The sequence below is a fragment of the Ascaphus truei genome, chromosome 6 (assembly GCF_040206685.1).
Source record: "Ascaphus truei isolate aAscTru1 chromosome 6, aAscTru1.hap1, whole genome shotgun sequence".
Taxonomy (NCBI): Eukaryota; Metazoa; Chordata; class Amphibia; order Anura; family Ascaphidae; genus Ascaphus; species Ascaphus truei.
Genome location: NC_134488.1, coordinates 54,790,691 through 54,811,929, shown reverse-complemented (window position 1 = coordinate 54,811,929; position 21,239 = coordinate 54,790,691). Strand labels below are relative to the sequence as shown.

The following is a 21,239-nucleotide window of genomic DNA, read 5'->3' as shown; positions in this document are numbered from 1 at the left end:
AGGTCATGAGTAAATACAGTGACATCCATAGTGCCTTTTATACCCCACAAAATGTAAATCAGTGCCAACGACGGAAAAAATACCCAATACTACATCCAATGTGACAAAATACATAGTTAAATATGTCAATGTTTGTATTCTCATGAATAAGGGTCATTTAGTTAAACCCTTTGGCCGAAGCGTTATAAGCCTGTAGCCATTTCACGGCATGACCAGTATGCAGGTCCTAACACTGTGAAAATTAACATTTACCTCTGCTGTGGAGGGAGAATGGCCTTAATTGACCTGTCCTGCACAGAAACATCAAAAAACCTGCTACTTAAAAAGTGGGGTTATCTTAAACCTGGGAAGAGGGGCCACTAACCTTTATACCACACAAAATGTAAATCAGTGCCAACGACATCAGCACCTGTATGACCCGGAAGTAATTCCGGGACTAGCCTGAAGTAATATCAATGTAAAGCAGAGGCTTCTGTGAATCAACCAAGCGTGATGACGTTTTCATTAAGTGATACCTGACGAAGGGCCCGAGTGGCCACAAACGTATCACCCGCATGTTTCCTTGAAATAGAAATGCAGCACCTGCCTTCAAAAGACTACAATTTTGTTAGCGACATCCGTGTAAGGACTATCGAAGAAAAAGGAAACAGAGTTTTTTGCATAGGGTGCTGCCACCCTCTGCATTTTTTCTATTGTATTATTGTGTGGCCACACAGTTTAAGGTGCAGGCACCTTGTAATGGACTTATATTTTTTCCAATATAACAGTTTTCTTTAGATTCATCGTGACTCAATATATTGGTAACCATAGATGTTAATATTATTTTAAAAAAGTATAGTAAAAAAATAATAATAATAAAAAAAAAAATTATATATAACTTGCATACAGGATATATACAGGACACCTACAAGCTCATATTGAACCCCCAAAATAACCACAACATATATATAAGCATATAATTGTCACAGAGGAGTGCTACTGAGCATGGCAATATATATTTAAAACCAGAGACAGAACATAAAACACAGACAGAGCTCAGTGCACATCTAATGAAACTTATACACAGTACAGTGCCTAAATATATATGTATAGATATCTTTTGAATAAAATGGTCTTTTAGTTAAACATTTTGGCCACAGGTTATTAAGACTTTATATTAGTGTTAGGTACCCTTCCGATGTGGTCTGCCATGTAGTGGCTCAAGGGCTCACAACACTTTGGCCAAAATGTTAAACTAAAAGACCATTTTATTCAAAAGATATCTATACATATATATTTAGGCACTGTACCATGTATAAGTTATATATAACTTACTTTGAAATTTTTTTTTCATGTTCTTTTTGTCTCCTCATTTCTTTTACTTGTCCTCTTTCAATGTCCATAAAAAGGCGTCTGTACATGAGGTACTGGTTTTGCCGCTGAGAGAGAGGATATGCATATTTTACAAGAAGCTAGTTTCAAAGTTACAATACAATTTCAATATTATTCAAGCAAACGTACAATAAGAAAACGTTGATTGCTGCAGAAGACTGAAAACCAAAAAAATATTCAGGGTACATGCAGCTTTTAACCTCTTTAAAAAGGACTGATAAAAGGCTAATCTCTTTAATAAGACTAATTCAAAAGACTTTATAATCGCTTTCGCAGACATTCAAGACAGAGAGGACGGATTGAAACAGACTCTACTGTTATATTTCCTTTAGGAAAATTCAACCAAACCAATATGTTAGTGCAATTAGTTCTGATTATAGTACATCATTGATATGTTACCAACATACAGTAACTAGATATATGGGGAAATAACCAGCCTGATTGTTCTTGCACATACCTTCCCAAGTGCATAATTTATTACTCTTTTGGGTCAACTCAAACTTAATTTCACAATAATTATGTTCCACTCTCAATAACAGTGATCAAATTGAGCAACTTGTTATTTAATTTATTGTCAACAAGTGTGTTGTGTCCTCAAAACCTTTTAATTATTAAGTATTATAATTATAGACTGTGATTTCTGTTTTTCCTATGCCACTCAAAAATGCTGCAGCATTGAAAGGACAGCTCATCTGTTCAAACACTGGAACAGAACAGGGCAGTCTATTGCACAATGTTTCTCAGTTTAGATCGGTGTTTTTCAACCAGGGTTCAGTAGGAACCCTTAGGTTCCCTGGCCATCCCTAAAGGGTTCCCTGCAATTTTCTGGTCATTTGAAAATTGTATCAAATACAGAAGAATTTACAATGTATCTGATCACAGAGTTGCTGTTAGAGATGTGCTCTTCCTCAGAATCCAATTTAGGGTTACTTAACAAAAAAGGTTGGAAACCACTGGTTTAGATTGACAAACACAAACTACACCTAAAAAAAACACCAAGATACAAAAGCAATTTTTAAAATATAATTATAGATATCTGAAAATGCTTATATGACCATGGTACAGTTAATACGTTGCATAGACCCAGTTAGGAAATCTGATTGTTGCTCAAAGTAAAAGTAGTACGCAATAATAAAACACCGTCATAAAATATTGCATTGATTAAACTACACCCTACACATTGTAGGCTACGCTGTTACTGATTGAAAGCAATAAATCTACCAACAACCAGTTAAACTCAGTCAGAAAATTACAGCGTATTTGAAAATATAAAGCAGCATTACAGGCTGAATTGCATTTTGAATTTTGTTTTTTAGAACAGGATTGAAGCAGGGGGTCTCCGTAGTTGAACTGGGTTAATTTCAGCTCCATTGACCCCCTGATTCCAGAGATACTTACCCCCGAAGGGTGTTCCGGTATCCCTGTGCAGTTTAAATGTTCCTGTCACACCAGCCAATAGGAAGCTGCAATAGATGATGTCACGGCTTCCTATTAGCACAAGTGACATGGGACATTTAGCCAGTTCCCTGGCTGCATACTGTAGTGTCCAGATCCACTTTGCCCTCCAATGCAATTACACCACACATCACTGCGAAATGCTCAAAGAACTAGATTGGTCATCACTAGAGTCTAGGTGCAAAGTTCATCTCTCCTGCCTTGCCTTCAAATACTTTCTGGGCAAGCTACCCGTCTATCTGAACAAGCTCCTCACCTCTACCACATGCAGCACTTATCTGAGATCTGACTCCAAAAGACAGTTCATGGTCCCAAAGTTCAACAAAGTATCTGAACGCTTCTTCTCTTACCATGCACCCCACAACTGGAACAGTCTGTCGGAGACTCTCACTGCCGCCACCAGTCTCAGTTCTTTCAAAACTGAAGCGATCTCATATTTTAATCTGGTCTGTAACTGTTATATACGCCTATAACATAGTATCTTTAACTGTGCATGCAATGTCTTGTATATAATGTACTTTATAACCCTTTTGTAAGGATTCACTTCGGTCCAAGTTTTCTGTCTCTCCTGCCCTTTCTGCTCTCTGTGGCCATTTTGGGTACTGGCAGCCTGCTTTAGGCCACGGGCATGGTCAGCGCTTAGGCGTTGACCCGCGCTCACGGTCGGCCGTGAGCCCCTGCAGCCGTAATGAGAGCGGCTTTAGCAGGGGCTCGCACACGGTCGCACGCATGCATGCGGAAGCGTAGCCGACAAGTCAATTTTAGTTTCGGTACTCACGGGAGCGCAGGGCCGGTCACGTGAGCGGTTCGCCCAATGAGGGCGAACCAGCTCCGTGACGTCACTGCCCCCCCCCCCCCCAACGGGGCGCGAACCAAGGCCAGGGAAACGCTTTCTCTCAGCATCAGCGCGCCTCCGTACGGCTAAAGTCACTATGGACTTAGCCTTATAAGGCTACAGTTACCATAGGGAGTAGCCGAGCAACGTTCTGTGTGTTTGCAGCTCCTGTCGGTCTTTGCAGTTACGCCTTACCCTCTTGCCTGATTTGCATTTCTGTTGCTGACCCCGGACCTTGACGCCTGCCCTGACCTCCGCTTGCCTCCTCGACTTTGCACTTTTGCCTCCAGCCCTGACCCCTGCTTCCATACCAACTACGGATACTCTTACAGGACTCTGTCCCTGGGTTGTGGTCGGTTTATTTGTATCCCTACCTCAGCCCTGTGGGTCCGCCTCCTGATTTGAAATGAGCATCGTCACACCTTTTCAATCATTGTAACTATGTATTTCTGATAACTCTGTGCCCAGGACATACTTGAAAATGAGAGGCAACTCAATGTATTACTTTCTGGTAAAACATTTTTATAAATAAATATCCAGCATTGTCACAGGAGACCAGGTATTTACACGGTTTTACCGGGATCATTCACTGAGAAAAACAAGATAGTAAAACAAATTGTCATTTATTCCCTAGAAACAGACGTACACACAGTGGATTACAAAATACAGAAGAAAACACACTTACTGGGGGTCTGTGCTAAAAAACTAGACTTTCCTAGGTGAAATAAGAGGTAAAACAAAGTCTTTAGGTTGACCGGGACTTGTCCCGAAATGTCCTGGAACTGAAATCGGCATGAAGTTCCTGACGCCACCGCTGTATCTGCTCCGGAGCTGCCAAAATCCCTTTACCGGGAGTTAGTACCAAACGTCATGGTACTCTTTTCGGCTTGCAATCCCAGCCACGACCACTACATTCTATTCTCAGAACTTCGCCCCGAAAATTGGCCTTGACATTTCTTAAGCCGGCTCGCTGCTATTTCTCTCTGAGCATTTTTTAGTATTTTCAAATTTGCCGCTGCTGTCTTGGAGCTTAGAATCTGTGAGAATCTCGCGCCGGATTGGCTGCTGGCTTTCTTATAGTATTCCAGCTTCATCCATGAAATACTCCAGCTAATCATAGCGTGGGAGAAATCCCTACCAACCAACCAGAGCGCTGACAGTCTATTTAAGCCGGGCAAGCACGGATTTGGATTCTGATAAGGGCATGCGCCAATTTGGCATCTCTGCCACCTGTCAGTCAGAAGACACCCGCGGAGTTAGGATCCTCAAAGTCTGGGCTGGGCAAATGGTAGTCCGATGACTTCCATTCATCCCAAGACGTGAGTACTTGAGGCTAACTTCGCTGCCCAAATGGCTTTCACACCGTGGTTTTCCGAGGCTTTCATGTCCGGGACCCAAGCAGACTTGGTGGCACCAAGTTTGGTAGCCACATGGTCTCTCGGGACCATAGACCTGGAAGTCCCCAGCTCATAATACCGTACACAAGCATCTGTACTATTAAAACACTATGAAACAAAATATACTTTCCCATATTTTGTCTAAATCCCAAGGTAGAATGAAAAAACACTTCATTTTCCGGGCTATATTTTTGTAAGTCCTAGGAGTAGAATGAAAAAACACTTAGGTTTATTCTCAGGGCTGTATCTCAATCGCTTTGAAAACCGGACTTTGGTTTCATAAAAACCCTCGCAACCTTATATATAGTTGGAGTACCCCCAGAACCTCTATACTGGTTCTGCGTAACCGGGCATTGAACTGGGGATCCCTCTGTTACTGGGTGGACCCCAGTAGCATTCTGGGGATACCTTACACCCCTATGCCCCGCTTACCTTTCTGGTCTGTGCTGAAGCAGGGAGTCCTAGCGGTGAATCGCAAAAGCGTTTCCAGAGCAGGATTTTGACCGGAGCCTTGTGCCTATCTGGGCTGCCTGAACCTGACTCACGGGTACATTATTGGGGCTCCCAGCAACTCTGGACCTCGAGTATCTAGGCATAATCTGATAAGACGTTCTCCGCAAAATCCCCCCTGAAACTCAAAGCCTAGCAATCTTTGCTTGCTGGCACGCCAGTAAAGGTAAAACACACAAATTCTTTGTCACACAATCACATACATTTCATGCACGACAAATGGGTCCAAGAGCTGACACTCTAAACCCCCACAATATGGCTCAGAGGTAACCAGCCGGGCATAATACTTTTATTGATGACCTGGTTACCCCCTCACCGTCACAAGCATATTTATCAATATGGCTAAAATTAAAATAATATCCTATATTTTGATTTTTTAAAGAAAATACCCTCTCAATAGTGCGTTTATGTCACGGACGTGCTCACCACAAACCAGGACCGGACCACGAGACTGAGGTGGGGTTGCATAATCACCGACCTTAGACCTCCGAGCCAGAGTGCGAAGTTCATAGTCAAACAAGCCGGGGTCCGGGCTGGAGAAGGCAGCGTAGTCTGAGGAGAAGCCATGGTCAGGATCGAAGAAGACAGCATTGTCGTGGTTCAGGCAGGAGTTCGGCAACGGGTAGACCGGGGCTCTCCGCTTCAGCGTAGGATTTACTATATACTGAGACCAATTGGTCTGGCATTTATTCTTTACCTATTGTGGACGAGTGCAACCATTATGGAATCTTTTTGACCCCTTCGGGGGATCACAGGCTTTATAAAAATGAGATCAACAATATTTCTTATGATAAACACTCCCCAATAATTATATACTAATATATAGCATTTTATCCCCTTTATCCTTATGACCATACAGTAGCAAGATTTGTTTCATAAGCGTAGTGATACTTGCATGGCAAATTTTCATATTTTGCTTAAGATCAGATACCTAAACACAAGTTTAGGTTTGAAATATTTCAAAAATTATTTTCCTTTTGTTTCCCTTTTAAACAGTACTATAGATACTTTCAGAATAACATACTAAGTAGTATGATAAATTGTATGTACATAGAGCAGCACAAATGTTGTACAAGTAAATCTCTAGCTGATATGTCAGACGAAACTGTAATTGATCACACCGATCAAATGTCACTACACTCGCTTATAACAGAAATGTCCACATACAATCTAAATAAATGGTAACGGATTACTAATCATAATGTAGTAGCCATACCAACGATAATCCTTTAGTGTGCAATGTGTCAAACAATATTTATGGGTAGAATGAAAATTAAAAAAAAGAAAAAATTTAAATTAAGAATCCCTGTTCTTATTTTCAATCTCTGTTTTTCACACAAAATGTGGGTATATACTGAATGTTCTCATCTCTTTGCACCTAAAATCTTCAGTAAAATATTTTCTTCGTAACACAAACATAAAAATGTTGATACATTTCCATCTATAACGTTTGATCATATAACCTTTTCCATCAGACAATATGTAATTTGTGTGCATTTGTACTGTTTCTAAGGACAACACAACAAAACACAAAATCAATACCTTGCAGAATTAGGCAAATTAATGGTTAGTGTAAGGCATGCTCCTCATAAAAGTCAAATTTGAAACAGTCTGCTCTGAGACCTTCATTTTCACTTTAGAAATGCAGTGAAAACTAGCGATATCATGGTGAGTTTGTTTTTCTCCATTTACCATAATCAAAAAATACAAATAAGATGGCATGGAAAAGTCAATCACTACCATGTGTCAAGTGTTTTTACCCACTTGTTTTTTGTTTTCCTCCTCATCGACACCCGGTCGAATTACAAGTGCTGCCCTGTAATCAGTATTAAATGCTGGCACAGGACCAGTGGAATACAACTCCTTCACAACTCTATTAAATGCCTGGAAAACACAATCATCGTTAAAATGTAAAGCTCTGTAACATGTCAAAATTACTAGAATTACACATAAAACGGGAATATGAGCAAAACTACATGTTTACGACTGTACAGATGCTGTACTCCTCTGGATTTGCTAGAAATAAGATATACTATTTAAAGCTGCAGTTCAGTCTTTTTTTTTTTTTTTTTTACTTACTTATTTTTTAATTCAATAGTTTCACGTGGGCAATCTCTAATTACCTAAAGAACTGTATAGCTGCCGGTCAATTTGTTCTCCATGTATTGATTGGTGAAATCTTTAGATATGGGATATGTTTTTCCTCTGCTTCTGTCACTCAGTGGAAGCTCATGAATATTCATGAGCACTCCTGCACTGACATGTGCTAGAGGGAGGGCAGGGCTGACAAAGGGGTGTGCCAGGACTTGTGACAAGACATGAAGGGGCAGTGCCTTAGTAAATGGTTGTTAAAATAGAATACAAGAAAATTGGTCTTTCAAAGTTGTTTTTTTAAAAACAGAAAATGCTAAAAGTATTTTTTCTTACTACAGAACTGATTTATTAAAAAAAAACACACATGCAGGATATTGACTGAACTGCAGCTTTAAAGAATAATAATAAAAATACAAATAAAACACTTAAAAAAAAAAAAGAAGACAGGCTACACCTCTGTTAGAATATAACATTGATATGTTAATCATGTACTTTTACATAAATTGAGATATTTCAAAGCTAATTTAAATTACATTGACAAACATATCTTTAATTCTTTCTCAGGAGTCATGAGGTTGCCATATTTGACCTTGAGATGACATTTCTATAAACAAATTAGTTTAAATGCATTGAATATCAATACAACAGGGTTGTGCTGTTCCAAAAGGAGCCAGAGTGAATAGTAATTAACACAAAGCACCTATGCATCTCAATGTGACAAATCTAAATCACAAATCATCAGAAGAGAAAATAAAGATACTGTCAATCATTTCATTTTTGATCTCATTTGGTATATTGTTTGTAGAATATAGTGTATATATACACACCTTTAAAAAAGGACAAAGGCTGTATTTAGGCCTTGATACTATACCAATAATTTAAAAAATGTGTGATGAAAGTAAAAATCTAAGTAAACAACTAGATATTGTATCATGGCACCATGACATTTCTATTCAAATTTAACCGAAGTCAAGTGCAAAATGGAAAAACAGTAATGTGAGCATAATGAAAAAAGAGAAAGTAAAGACAGTTTGTAAGGGGATTTATTTTTTAGATCAAGTATGTCAACTACACCTGTGTAGGAAGCTTTCTGCAGAACATGAACCACCCCTGCCACATAGTATAGTGATTTCAGTTTTCTCTATTAACAGCACTTATCAAATCTATATATATATATATATATATATATATATATATATATTTTTTTTTTTTTTTAAACGTTGTATGTACTGTCCCAAAGGCCAATCTGATTGGTCAGTTGGTCTGTCACTCACCCTCTGGCCAATAAGATTGGTCTGTGGACCAGCCCCGCCCCGCCCCGCACGCCTCATTGGTCACACTCACCCGCCGCCGACACAGCTACCAACGCTGCCCGCTCCTCGGTGCCGCCGCCGCCTCACCTCTCCCCACATTCCCCCCCTCCACACCCACAGCAAACCTCAGCCTCTGCACTGCTACCCACGGCCAGCGGCGCCCGCTCCGCGGCGCCACAGCCTCACCTCAAACGCCCCCCCTCCTCCACCTCACCTCCCGACACGCCGCCGCCTCCTGCCCGCAAAACTCCCGCCGCCTCCCGCCGAGTAACCAACGCCGCCGCCTCACATATTACCGCCGGGAGCGACAGCAGCCAGGTACCTCATCTTTCCCCCCCCCCCCCCCGCAGCCGGGAGTGCCGGGGTGCGCCAGCAGGTATCACCACCACCCCCCCTCCCCGAGGCCAGGAAGTCGGGTAGCGCCAGCAGCTATCACCACCCCCCAACCCGCGGCAGCGCCAGCAGGTATCAACCCCCTCCCCCCCGGACCAGCGGCCAGGCCGGGAAGCTGGGAGCGTGAGCAGCTATCAACAACCACCCCCCACCCCCCCTTCGCGGCAGGGCAGAGGAAACAGCAGAGGGGGGCACACAACAACATACTGACTGACACACGAACTGCTTGTCTGAAACACACACACACACACACACACACACACACACACACACACACACGACTGACGCGCGTGCACACACACACAGACTGACGCACACACACAGACACACTGCATGAAGCTGTAAAGGAGGGGGGAACGGAGCTGGAAAGGGGGGCGGGGGACCGTACCTGTAAATGGGGGGGGGAGGGACCGGAACCTGTAAAGGGGGGGGGGAGAGCTGGATTGATGGGAACGGGGGACAAACAGAGAGGGGGTAGACAGGGGAAGAGAGAGAGAGAGGGGGGAATAGAGAGAGAGGGTGGGGAAGAGAGAGAGAGAGAGAGAGAGAGAGAGAGAGAGAGGGAGGGGGAGACAGGGGAAGAGAGAGGGGGAGAGAGAGGGGGGAGAGGGGGGAAGAGAGGGAGGGGGGAGGAGAGAGGAGAGAGAGAGAGGATCAGGAATATTACATCCAGGGCAACGCCGGGTCTCTCAGCTAGTAACATATAATAGAAGGCATCTGTAGCGAATAACCTAGCCAGTGATGGCATGTGTTTTTTTTTTTTTTTTTTAATAGCCGCAAACATGCATACACTCCTAGCTTGTTCACGTTTTACACTTTCAAGGCCGCATTTTGCTAAATTAGCGAGATTCGCAAAATGTTGCCATTAGAGAAAAAAGGCTCTATGCTAGGAGAGAGCATGTACGTTTGTATGTGGTTGGCATGCAATAAGAGAATGTACTGCAGTTCAAATGCTGTGATTGTGAGGGCTCAAAAAGGTCAAATCTTGGTTCTATATGTAGAAGAAAAATAAAAAGAATGGATGACAGTAGTCCCAATTAAAAAGCAGACACATCTTTGCATTAAGCATCTAAAAAAAAAATCAGAGGGGGGGGGGGGGAGATTGTGGACGATATTTGAAATGTATCCTGTTCCAGGGTTCTGAGTCGAGTATATTTACCATAATTTTCTCTGAACCTACCTATTACTGACACTGGGGTTCATATAGTCACATATTTTCTAGTGATTTGTCACAATTATCACGTTTGTTATATTTTAAACACATGATATGTTTGTGTTTTATAATTAATGCACTTGAAATCACTTTAAAAGATTTAAATTATTCACTGCTTTAGTGATGAGCGCCATACCTTTTCTCTGTTTACATCTTTGCCTTAAGCATGATGACATGTTTTAAGATTCAACTAATTACATGGTAGGTTTATTGACAAAACATTGTTTTTGTAAGCTGTCAGGGATGGCACCATTAAATATCATATCAAATAATAGCACTAATATTTTATAATGAATGTGAAGTGATTGAAATAATGAAATGCAAGCCAGCTTATATTAAAACAATGCTACTGAACTACAAAATAACTAGAACATAATTAAATGAAACTAAAATGTGTAAAGCTCACTGATTTGTACTGATTAACAGAACATAGAGCAGCTGCCTTCCCAAGAAGATCGCCATCTGACTTTTCCAATAGTAGCTCGACTGGTAGGTCATGATGTCCAGCGAGGAATAACTCCTTGCTATCATCTGCACTCCTATGCACGGGAGGTGTTCTCCGAGATACTGGATTCTGAGGAAACATAGCAAATATTATGTCAGCAATTTAATTACATTGCCAACCAAATTGATCAGTCTATTCTAGAATACAGTGCATTCTGACTATGCAGTTGAAGTCGGCACGTCTTTTTAGAATCTAATACAAGGAGCTGGGTTTAAGTTTTACCCCTTTATAACGGATCAGGATGTTTTAGGCCAAAATTGCCCATTGAAGTAAATAGGAAATATTGCCCGCTTAACCAGATATAAAATAACCCTTTAAATTGGTTATCCCTTAAAGATGCGAAAAAAAATCTAAATTTTAGTTACTTAATAAATGCTTTAAAGCAGCAGTCCATGGAAAGGACACAATAAGCACAAGAACTCCTCTAAGGTGTAAAGGTGGTATGAACGGATGGATGATGCTGGAGTATGCTCAAGAATAAAATAAAGCAGATTGACCACTCTGAGTCCTGTAGTGTGGGGTGCCGATATACTGTGTGATCGGGTGGCGTGTGAAGCAGGGTCTCTGCTTCATCCCGTGGGTTTCTGCTTCATCCCGTGGAGGTTGCCTGCCTGGAGATCCAGTGAAGTTGGTGCCGACCCCGTTTGTGTTTGTCTCCCCCGCTGAGCCTGCTCATCTATTCCCCGCTACTGCCGCCATTGCTGAGCTTACCATACTCGCAGCCGTAGACAGTGATAGGCGGAGAGATTCCTGTGACGTCAGACGCCATCCCCGAATGCGGAAGGAGAGCCAGGGAAGACACGCCACCCGATCACACAGTATATCGGCACCCCACAGGACCCAGAGTGGTCAATCTGTTTGATTTTATTCTTGAGCATACTCCAGCATCATCGATCCGTTCATACCACCTTTACACCTTAGAGGAATTCTTGCGCTTATTGTGTCTTTTCCATGCTATCCTGAGGTATCGTGTAATCCCTCTCACCAGCAGCATCTCCTCATGGTGATATTCATTTAAACCTTTATTTCACTAATCACCTTGTCACTTATTTGAGTTTGCGCTTTAAAACCTTCCTGTATCACAAAGCAGCAGTCCAAGCTGCCGTTTATTTTTTTTTATTTTTTCCCTTTAATATGTGCATAGATAAAATCCACACAATGATGGGCAATTAGCTAAGTTGGTGGTGGATCTGTTCTCCTGTGATCGATCGGAGAAGATTCGGCTTGGGGGTTCACTAAATCATATGACCAGGCAGTCACTAGATACAATTGGTGCACTGCTAAAGACAGGACAGAGGTCAAAAAGGGGTGTGCCATAGGCTGTTTCAGAAGAGGATGTGGCTTTGTAAATGGTTGCTATAGAAACAAAAAAGGCTTGCTACATTTCAATGTTTCCATATTATTTAGTATAGTCTGCTCTTATCAAATGTTATCATACTATGTCCTTTTTTCCTCTACATATGCTGAGTACCACCACCTCAAGCAGTTGTGGATTAAGCTGGACAGTAATTTAAACGTCACATCCACAGTGATATCCTTTTTGTTATAGTTTACATGGTATATGCACACCATATAGCTGTGTTTAATAATTGTTTCAACACTAATGTATTCACAAGGCGCCATTCAGCATTGTTTTTTTTTCATATTATCTATTTTGACCAGTGTGGTCAAAATCACTGATTAGGCAGCCACATAATAAGCACTATAGTATTTAAGTGTTTGTTCATTAGAATACATAAAAAAATGTCTTTCAGAGCTGTTTAAAAAAAATACTACAAGTACTTTCTCATACTACAGAATTGATTTATTAAAAAAACAAAAAAAACAAACATGTAGGATATTGTTTGGTCTGGAGCTTTAAAAGTTAGTTTATTAACATTACATCAAGTATCAACAAACACAATATTGAATTTCATTAGCGCAATAACCAACCCCCTCGTGTTTAGCAAGCCATGTCTATTATTATCTTAATATTTGTGAGCGGGACTGCCTTAAACTGCCAAAAAACAAACAAATCACAACATTAAAAATTCTACCTTATATTATTTTTTTCTTTTCAACAAGAAAATGCTTTAATAGTACTTATCACTCAATCTTTATCTCATTGACGTCGATGGGTAAAATGGTAGTCATCTTAATTTTAGTCAAAAGTTTATAATTTTAGATGCCGATATCTCCGGACTGCAACATCATAAAGATAAAAAGAAAATATCATATACTGTATATAGTATTAGCTCCATTGGCTAATTCTATACCATCTCATATGGATTTAATCCTTTCAGGCGCATATACCATAACACCTTCCTACTGTCTCTAAGTTTTCCCTACTTAACACTTAGATTGTAAGCTCTTTGTGACAGAGACTCCTTTCCTTACTTTTATGTTTGAAGCGCTTATTCCCATTATCTGTTATCAGAAGCGCAACCAGGAGGGGCAAGGGTGCATTTTCACCCCCCAAGCAATGAAACCGATAGCTGGGGGAGAGAAGGAGGCCTCTGTAGGAGAGCAATCCTCCTCATTGACAGTGTATCATCATGTGATGCTTCGTTGTCATGGTGACGCGACCTCACAAGGCGACGCATTGCCATGACGTCATCACGAGGTGCAGCGTCCCATCTACATCGGGACGTCGATGGGGAGTGCAGTTTTACCAGCCCTCCCCAATCAGAATTTCTGATTTCGCCCCTGTGTGTTATATGATTATGTCACGTGTATTACTGCTGCAAAGTATAAGGAACTCTGTTAAATGGCTTCATTCACAAAAAAAAAGTTGAAAAAAAAGAAGATAAGTATCTAGGACTGCACCTAAAAATACAATTGTCATGGGAGACCAGTACTTTTAACACCTTTACCACCCGGGATCAATTTCACTAGGCAGGACAAGGTAGTGGAATAAAATGAGGTTTATTCTGGTAAAATTAGCAGGCATACAATGTAACACAAAACAAGGGAACAACACCACAACTGGGGCTCTGGGTGCAGGACGCCTGCTTCAGGAAGGCTTACCCTGTCCGCTCCATATCAAGGAACACCATGGTACTATCTACGGGATAGATACCTAGCTTACACCGCTGGTCGGGACTTCGTTCGATATTAGAACTTGGCCGCGTTTCTAGAACTTGACCTCAGCTTGGCTAGGCTTCTCCGGCACCTCAATGCCTAGTGCTTTGCTATTGCGAGCAAAGCACATTTGAAATGCCCACCTTTGCTTCAACGGACCAAGCCTAGGAATAGTCAAGAAGGTCTCGTTCTCTGATCGGGCAGTCCCCTCACAGAACTCTGTGTCATATGTCTAACATGGAACAGGGACTGCTGACCAACCAGTGCACGGATGGTAGCTCAACCACCACTCAAGGGAGAGGTTTGGCTTGTTGCACTCGTCAGAGGAGGGGGCGTATCGAGGGGCTCAGGTGAGTGGAAAATTCGAACAGGCCAATGGGAACCGAGCATACGAGCAACGCTTCCCTTTGCAAGTCCAATACCTTCCGCTGGGTAGGCTCCACAGTGTCTGGGCAAACAAATAGTCTCCCTCGTTGGGAGCCTTTGTCTCTGGACCTGGTTCTCTGCCCTTCCCTGCTTAACCAGACAGCTCGCTACTCCCATCTTGCCCTTTGATCCACTTGCTCTATGTAGGCATCTCGGCTAGTCAAGTTACAGGGACTGCCCCCATAGAGATGAACACACATTTTAAAACACATTTCTTTGTCTAACCTCGGCTCAGGGATTTGGATGATAAAACTTTGCTTTTGGCTGCCAAGTTTTAATACCAAGTTTCAATAACTTGCTGGCTGGGCAATATTAACAGGAAAACATAACGGGATTAAAATGCATACGCGTGTCCGCAAATCAAGCGTGATTCTCTGGTAAAAATATGGGACAACCGGTACCTTTGTCCCAGAACATTTTATATACATGTTAACCCTTTTTGCCCCCAGTATCAACTATTCAAGTCCCGCTCCCGAAATCCCAGTTTTGTACCTAAAACACATTGAGGGTCAAAACAAACATATCAAAACAAACATATCAGCCGCATGCTGATAAGCAGCAAGGGAGCCATGGTTTTAGGGGTAGCTAGTCGGGCTTCACATTTATTATGAAGACTGGCTACCCCCCACCGTCACAACAATGTTTGAGAATATAATTGCTTTGAAGAAGCAGACCTCTTCACTGTGCCTTCTGAACTGAGCGCTATATGAAATATATTGAACTATTTTGACTGTACATTTTGGATTTAACTGACTAATGTTAAAGTTGAATGCTGCTAAATAAATGTTTATAATAAATCAATAGTCTTACTGTGTACATCCTAAAGATACATAAAAAGGCACCTTATTTAAACCCTTACTCACATCTCTGGTTGGGGAGACCTTCCATATACCACCTGGAAGTGTTAATTCTTCTTTTTCCACAGTCTTCAGTCCTGCCAGTCTATGACGCACTTGCGTCATGGTTTTACGAAGCTGTAAGGAGAAAAAGAAAACAGTTTACTGCTGTGCAACTCAACAAATTAGTTCAACTTGACAGATGTTATTTAATGGCATTTAGTTTCCAGTGCCTGCAATGTCACATACTGTATCATGTTGATGCAGAAAAGGGATAGGTACGGTTTTTGGCCCCTGGTGTATACAAAACTGTTTCAAACAAATAATGTCCCTATCATTTTTATTTAATTAAAGGAATTATTAACACATAATAAACACAAGACAGCAACCATGTGAATCAATGTGAAATGGTTTTCCAATGTAACCTATGTAGTATAGTGTCATCTGACAATGAAAGAATAAAATGTTGGGCTGTAAAGTCAGGAAGAAATTATGCATATAAGAAAATAGGTTTGAAGTGTTGGAGTTCACTATTAAAACATAAAACTACAACTGTACCCCATATTGTAATTGTAGCTATTAAAGGCAAGTCTCGATGTCCACATAAGGATGCCATAGACGCACTAAAATGTTCTCCCACTGGAATACAAATGATGTGTTTGTATTGTTGATTACCGATTTTGCATGGAAATACTAGACAAATAAGAATGCATAATTACATTTACAAGCACTGGCACTATAACACTAATTGTAAATGTACTAGTATTTATTCAATTAATTTGAGTATTGCTAAATAGGTGGGTTGACCTGCAATTGAATGACAGAAATACAGCTCAACCCTGTTATAGCGCGATCCGCTATAACGCGGTATGAGCGTGGACACTGAATACACACACACACACACACACACACACACACACACACACACACACACTTTCCTAGCAAAACTCTTTAGGTGCCAGCAAAGACGTTTCACTTCAAAAGTACACATGCATGTAGGTACAACTGATCACTGAATAAATGAAAGAAAAAAAATGTACTTGTAATTTGGATGATCATTGAAAAATATTCTGTAATGCTGCAATCACAAAATATCTCACTGCTAACATAATGCAAAGTGATATTTGACCACCACAGGAAAAAAACATGAATAGAATGAAAATAAACTAATGAAAGAAAACTCTACAGGCATACCCCGCTTTAACATACGCAATGGGACCGGAGCATGTATGGAAAGTGAAAATGTACTTAAAGTGAAGCATTACTTTTTTTCCACTTTACGATGCATGTACTGTACTGCAAACATCATATACATGCATAACTGATGTAAATAATGCATTTGTAACCAAAATAAATACAGTAGGCTTTATAAAAAGAAAATCTTTAATGTCAGCTGATTTTTTTCTTACTAGTGCTGGCAGATGCAAAGTAGATGAACGGAAAATGATGTAAAAATTATGTCAATTACCCCACTCACTCAATCCCCCCCACAAAATACATACCAAAACCCCCCACCCCTCTAAATACATGTAACCCCACCCCGCAATACATAATAAAAATACCCGCTCCCGCCAATACATTTTAAAAAGACCCCCACCGCCTCAATACATTTTTAAAAGACCCTCACCGCCTTAATACATTTTAAAAGAGCCCCCCCCCCATACAAAATCGTGCCGCACGGGTAAAATCACCACATCTCCTCCAACACCCCTCATATAACCACCCTGCGTCTCCCATATATCACCCCCCTGCATGTCCCTCACATCATCCCCCCCTGCATGTCCCTCATATCACCCCCCCCTGCATGACCCTCACATCATCACCCCCTGCATGTCCCTCACATCACCCCCCTCCCTGCATGTCCCTCACATCACCCCCCTGCATGTCCTTCACATCACCCCACCCCCCTGCATGTCCTTCACATCACCCCCCCCGTGCATGCCCTTCACATCACCCCCCCTTGCATGTCCTTCACATCACCCCCCCCCGCATGTCCCTAACATCATCCCCCCCGCATGACCCTCACATCATCACCCCCCCTGCATGTCCCTCACATCATCACCCCCCCTGCATGTCTCTCACATCACCCCCCTGCTTGTCCCTCACATCACCCCCCTCCCTGCATGTCCCTCACATCATCACCACCCTGCATGTCCTTCACATCACCCCCCCCTGCATGTCCTTCCCATCACCCCCCCCCCCTGCATGTCCTTCCCATCACCCCCCTCCCTGCATGTCCCTCACATCATCACCACCCTGCATGTCCTTCACATCACCCCCCCCTGCATGTCCTTCCCATCACCCCCCCCCTGCATGTCCTTCCCATCACCCCCCCCTGCATGTCCTTCACATCACCCCCCTCCCCTGCATGTCCTTCACATCACTCCACCCCCCTGCATGTCCTTCACATCACTCCACCCCCCTGCATGTCCTTCACATCACCCCCCTCCCCTGCATGTCCTTCACATCACCCAACTCCCCTGCATGTCCTTCACATCACCCCCCCCTGCATGTGCTTCACATCACCCCCCCCTGCATGTCCTTCACATCACCCCCTCCCCTGCATGTCCTTCACATCACCCCCCTCCCCTGCATGTCCTTCACATCACCCCCCCTGCATGTCGTTCACATCACCCCCCCTGCATGTCCCTCACATCAACCCCCCCATGTCCCTCACATCAACCCCCCCATTTCCCTCACATCAACCCCCCCATTTCCCTCACATCAACCCCCCCATGTCCCTCATATCAACCCCCCCATGTCCCTCACACCAACCCTCCCCCCCTATGTCCCTCCTTCCCCTACCTGAAGCAGCGTGCAGGTTACGGGCGGCAAAAGCACGGCAGTAAGCAGAGGCTCTGAGCAGGCTCGGGGGGGGGGTGATCGGAAGAGTCAGGGGAGGGTGGGGGGGTGATCGGAAGAGCCAGGGGGGGTGGGCGGTGATTGGAAGAGCCAAGGGGGGTGGGGGGTGATCTGAAGACCCGGGGAGGTGGGGGGGTGTTCGGAAGAGCCGGGGAAAGGAAGAGCCAGGGGGAAGCTGGGGAACTGAAGAGCTAGGGGAGCCGGGTAAAGGAAGCGCCGGGGAGAGGAAGAGAGGGCTCGCCGCCGCAGCATGTGCACGCTGCCCCCTGGTGTCCGTACACAGGGGGTAAGGTGCAATTAAAAAAAAATGTACGTACTTGTGAGTGTACGTAAAACGGGGATGCCTGTATATTAATCATACAGATGTTGACCCTGAAAAGACTTAAAGTATCTAATAATAAGATTAAAAAAAATGAACGAAATTGAATACCAGTCATGGTAACTAGAACAAAGTTTCATATTGGAGAGACAAGTGAAAAACGTTAAGTTTAAATATTACGTAATTGAACGCCATTGTTGACCTTAGAAAAACCTACAGTAGATCCTTCTGAAAAAAGTTATGATGAAACATAATAAATTTACAATTTGTCATAATAAAAATATATCACTTGTAATAAATGTAAAGATATCCATCTCTAACCATGATCATATTTCTCATGACGGGAAACACCATCTCTTGTGAATGTACCATATTGAACTTGCTGAAAAGGAAGATGTGACTGAACTGTAACAAGATGGATATGCTGAACAAACCCCAATCTTGCTATTAAGATGTTACAGATCCTAGAGATCCTCTCTACTTAATCTTTCTTACTATATATTTCTGAAAGCATTGTATGTATGTATGTTTCCCTGGTGTGTTCCCTGTCCCTAGCGGCAATCTCATTGGTCCCTTGGCCCGCCCCCGCACACCTCTCATTGGCCTCACACACTCACACCACTGCTTCAGGCCCCCTTGCAGCTCACCTTCCCCCCTCCTGGTGGCCGTCACTCTCCCCCGTCACCCGGACCACAGCTCACCTTCTCCCCCCCCCCCCGGATAGGCCCCGCACCTTCCCCCCTCCCGGTGGCCGTCACTCTCCCCCGTCACACGGACAGGCCCTGCACCTTCCCTGCTGCACGTTTCCCGGCGGCTCGCGCTCAAAGGTGCAGAGAGGGGGCGCGTGCGCAGCACTCCCCGCACGGGAGGAGGGAGAGCAGAGAAGGGCCAGGCGCGCGACAATCGGAGGAGCGCGGGAGAGAGGAGCGGTGCTTTGAGTCCTGGCAGAGGTGAGGGGGCTGTGTGTGTATGTGGGGGAGGGGGGGACAGTGTGTGTGTGGGGGAGGGGGGGACAGTGTGTGTGTGGGGGAGGGGGGGACAGTGTGTGTGTGGGGGAGGGGTGGACAGTGTGTGTGTGGGGGAGGGGTGGACAGTGTGTGTGTGGGGGAGGGGGGGGACAGTGTGTGTGTGGGGGAGGGGGGGGACAGTGTGTGTGTGGGGGAGGGGGGGGGACAGTGTGTGAGGGAGGGGGGACAGTGTGTGTGTGTGTGAGGGGGGGAACAGTGTGTGTGTGGGGGAGGGGGGGGGACAGTGTGTGTGTGTGTGAGGGGGGGAACAGTGTGTGTGTGGGGGAGGGGGGGGGGGACAGTGTGTGAGGGAGGGGGGACAGTGTGTGTGTGTGTGAGGGGGGGAACAGTGTGTGTGTGTGGGGGGGGGGACAGTGTGTGGGGGGTGGAGAGGGGGGACAGTGTGTGTGGGACACCGTGTGTGTGTGTTTGTGTGTGTGTGGGGGGGCGAGGGACAGTGTGTGTGGGGGGGGGGGCAGTGTGTGTGGGGGAGGGGGGGGACAGTGTGTGTGTGTGGGGGGGGAGGGGGGGACAGTGTGTGTGTGGGGGGGGGGGACAGTGTGTGTGTGGGGGGGGGGGACAGTGTGTGTGTGTGTGTGTGGGGGGGGGGGACAGTGTGTGTGTGTGTGGGAGGGGGGGACAGTGTGTGTGTGTGTGTGGGAGGGGGGGACAGTGTGTGTGTCTGTGAGGGGGGGGACAGTGTGTGTGGGGGGGGAGGGGGGGACAGTGTGTGTGTGGGGGGGGGGCAGTGTGACTCCCGGGCAACGCCGGGTCTCTCAGCTAGTACAGTATATAACAAAAATGTAACATTGAACTGCACGCAAGGTATATCCAAAACTAAACAAACAAACAAACATTACAACGGGTACACCATATTGATACCGTGATATAAAACAGATTGTTCTATAAAAAGTTTGGAGTTCCCAGCCCGTATTAATGCCAGACGGGTAATATAACATTTAAAAATACATTTAATTATTAAAAAAAATGTGCACTTCAAGGATGTTATTGTTTGAGAAAGTATAAAGGAGCATTTAACGAATGAGATTTCTAAACCCATTTTTCAAATATTTACAACCTAAACAAATGTGGGGATTTTTATTGACGCTGAACAAGCAAAAGTGTTTCTAAAAACACATTTTAAACTTTTGATTTAATTTGTATTAGTTTAATACCATTCTGCATTTCAGGGTAAATGTAATTATAAATAACAGTTGAAAAAAAGTGACATTTGTACACTTTTCAAATTTAATGTTTTTAAAGTTAACATTATTTTTGATTATATATTATGTATAGATTTTCAACATCAAGTCAGTTGATAATGAAAAATGGGGAGGGGGTGAGACGATTAGCAATTAAGAAAAAGACATTGGGCAGAGATCAAGACCTAGGAATCAAGAAGTTGTCTTTCACAATATCCAACTTTCCTCCAAGAATTAGGTTGGAGAGACAAGGGAAGTCATAACCAGTAAAAAGGGGTTTGTATATAACTGAGCATTACAAATATACTTCACTAATACAATACTCAGAAGCAGTCAGTTCTACACTCAAATTACAAACCAGTCCCCAATGCCATTACTTACCATGAAAAAAAGAACTTACATAAATTTGGACATCAGTGGTGTACATTACTGTACAAAAGC

At 43.4% G+C, this 21,239-nt stretch overlaps 1 protein-coding gene across 1 annotated transcript in view; it reads right to left on the bottom strand.

Moving 5' to 3' along the window:
- Positions 1–21,239, bottom strand: part of CCDC15 (coiled-coil domain containing 15) — a 44,508-nt gene that overhangs the window by 10,302 nt on the left and 12,967 nt on the right. The window contains exons 3-6 of the mRNA XM_075606605.1: positions 15,436–15,546; positions 10,988–11,155; positions 7,333–7,452; positions 1,315–1,418 (exon numbers count right to left, since the gene is read on the bottom strand). Coding sequence (XP_075462720.1) covers positions 1,315–1,418; positions 7,333–7,452; positions 10,988–11,155; positions 15,436–15,546 — 503 coding nt within the window. The remainder of the gene's footprint in view (positions 1–1,314; positions 1,419–7,332; positions 7,453–10,987; positions 11,156–15,435; positions 15,547–21,239) is intronic.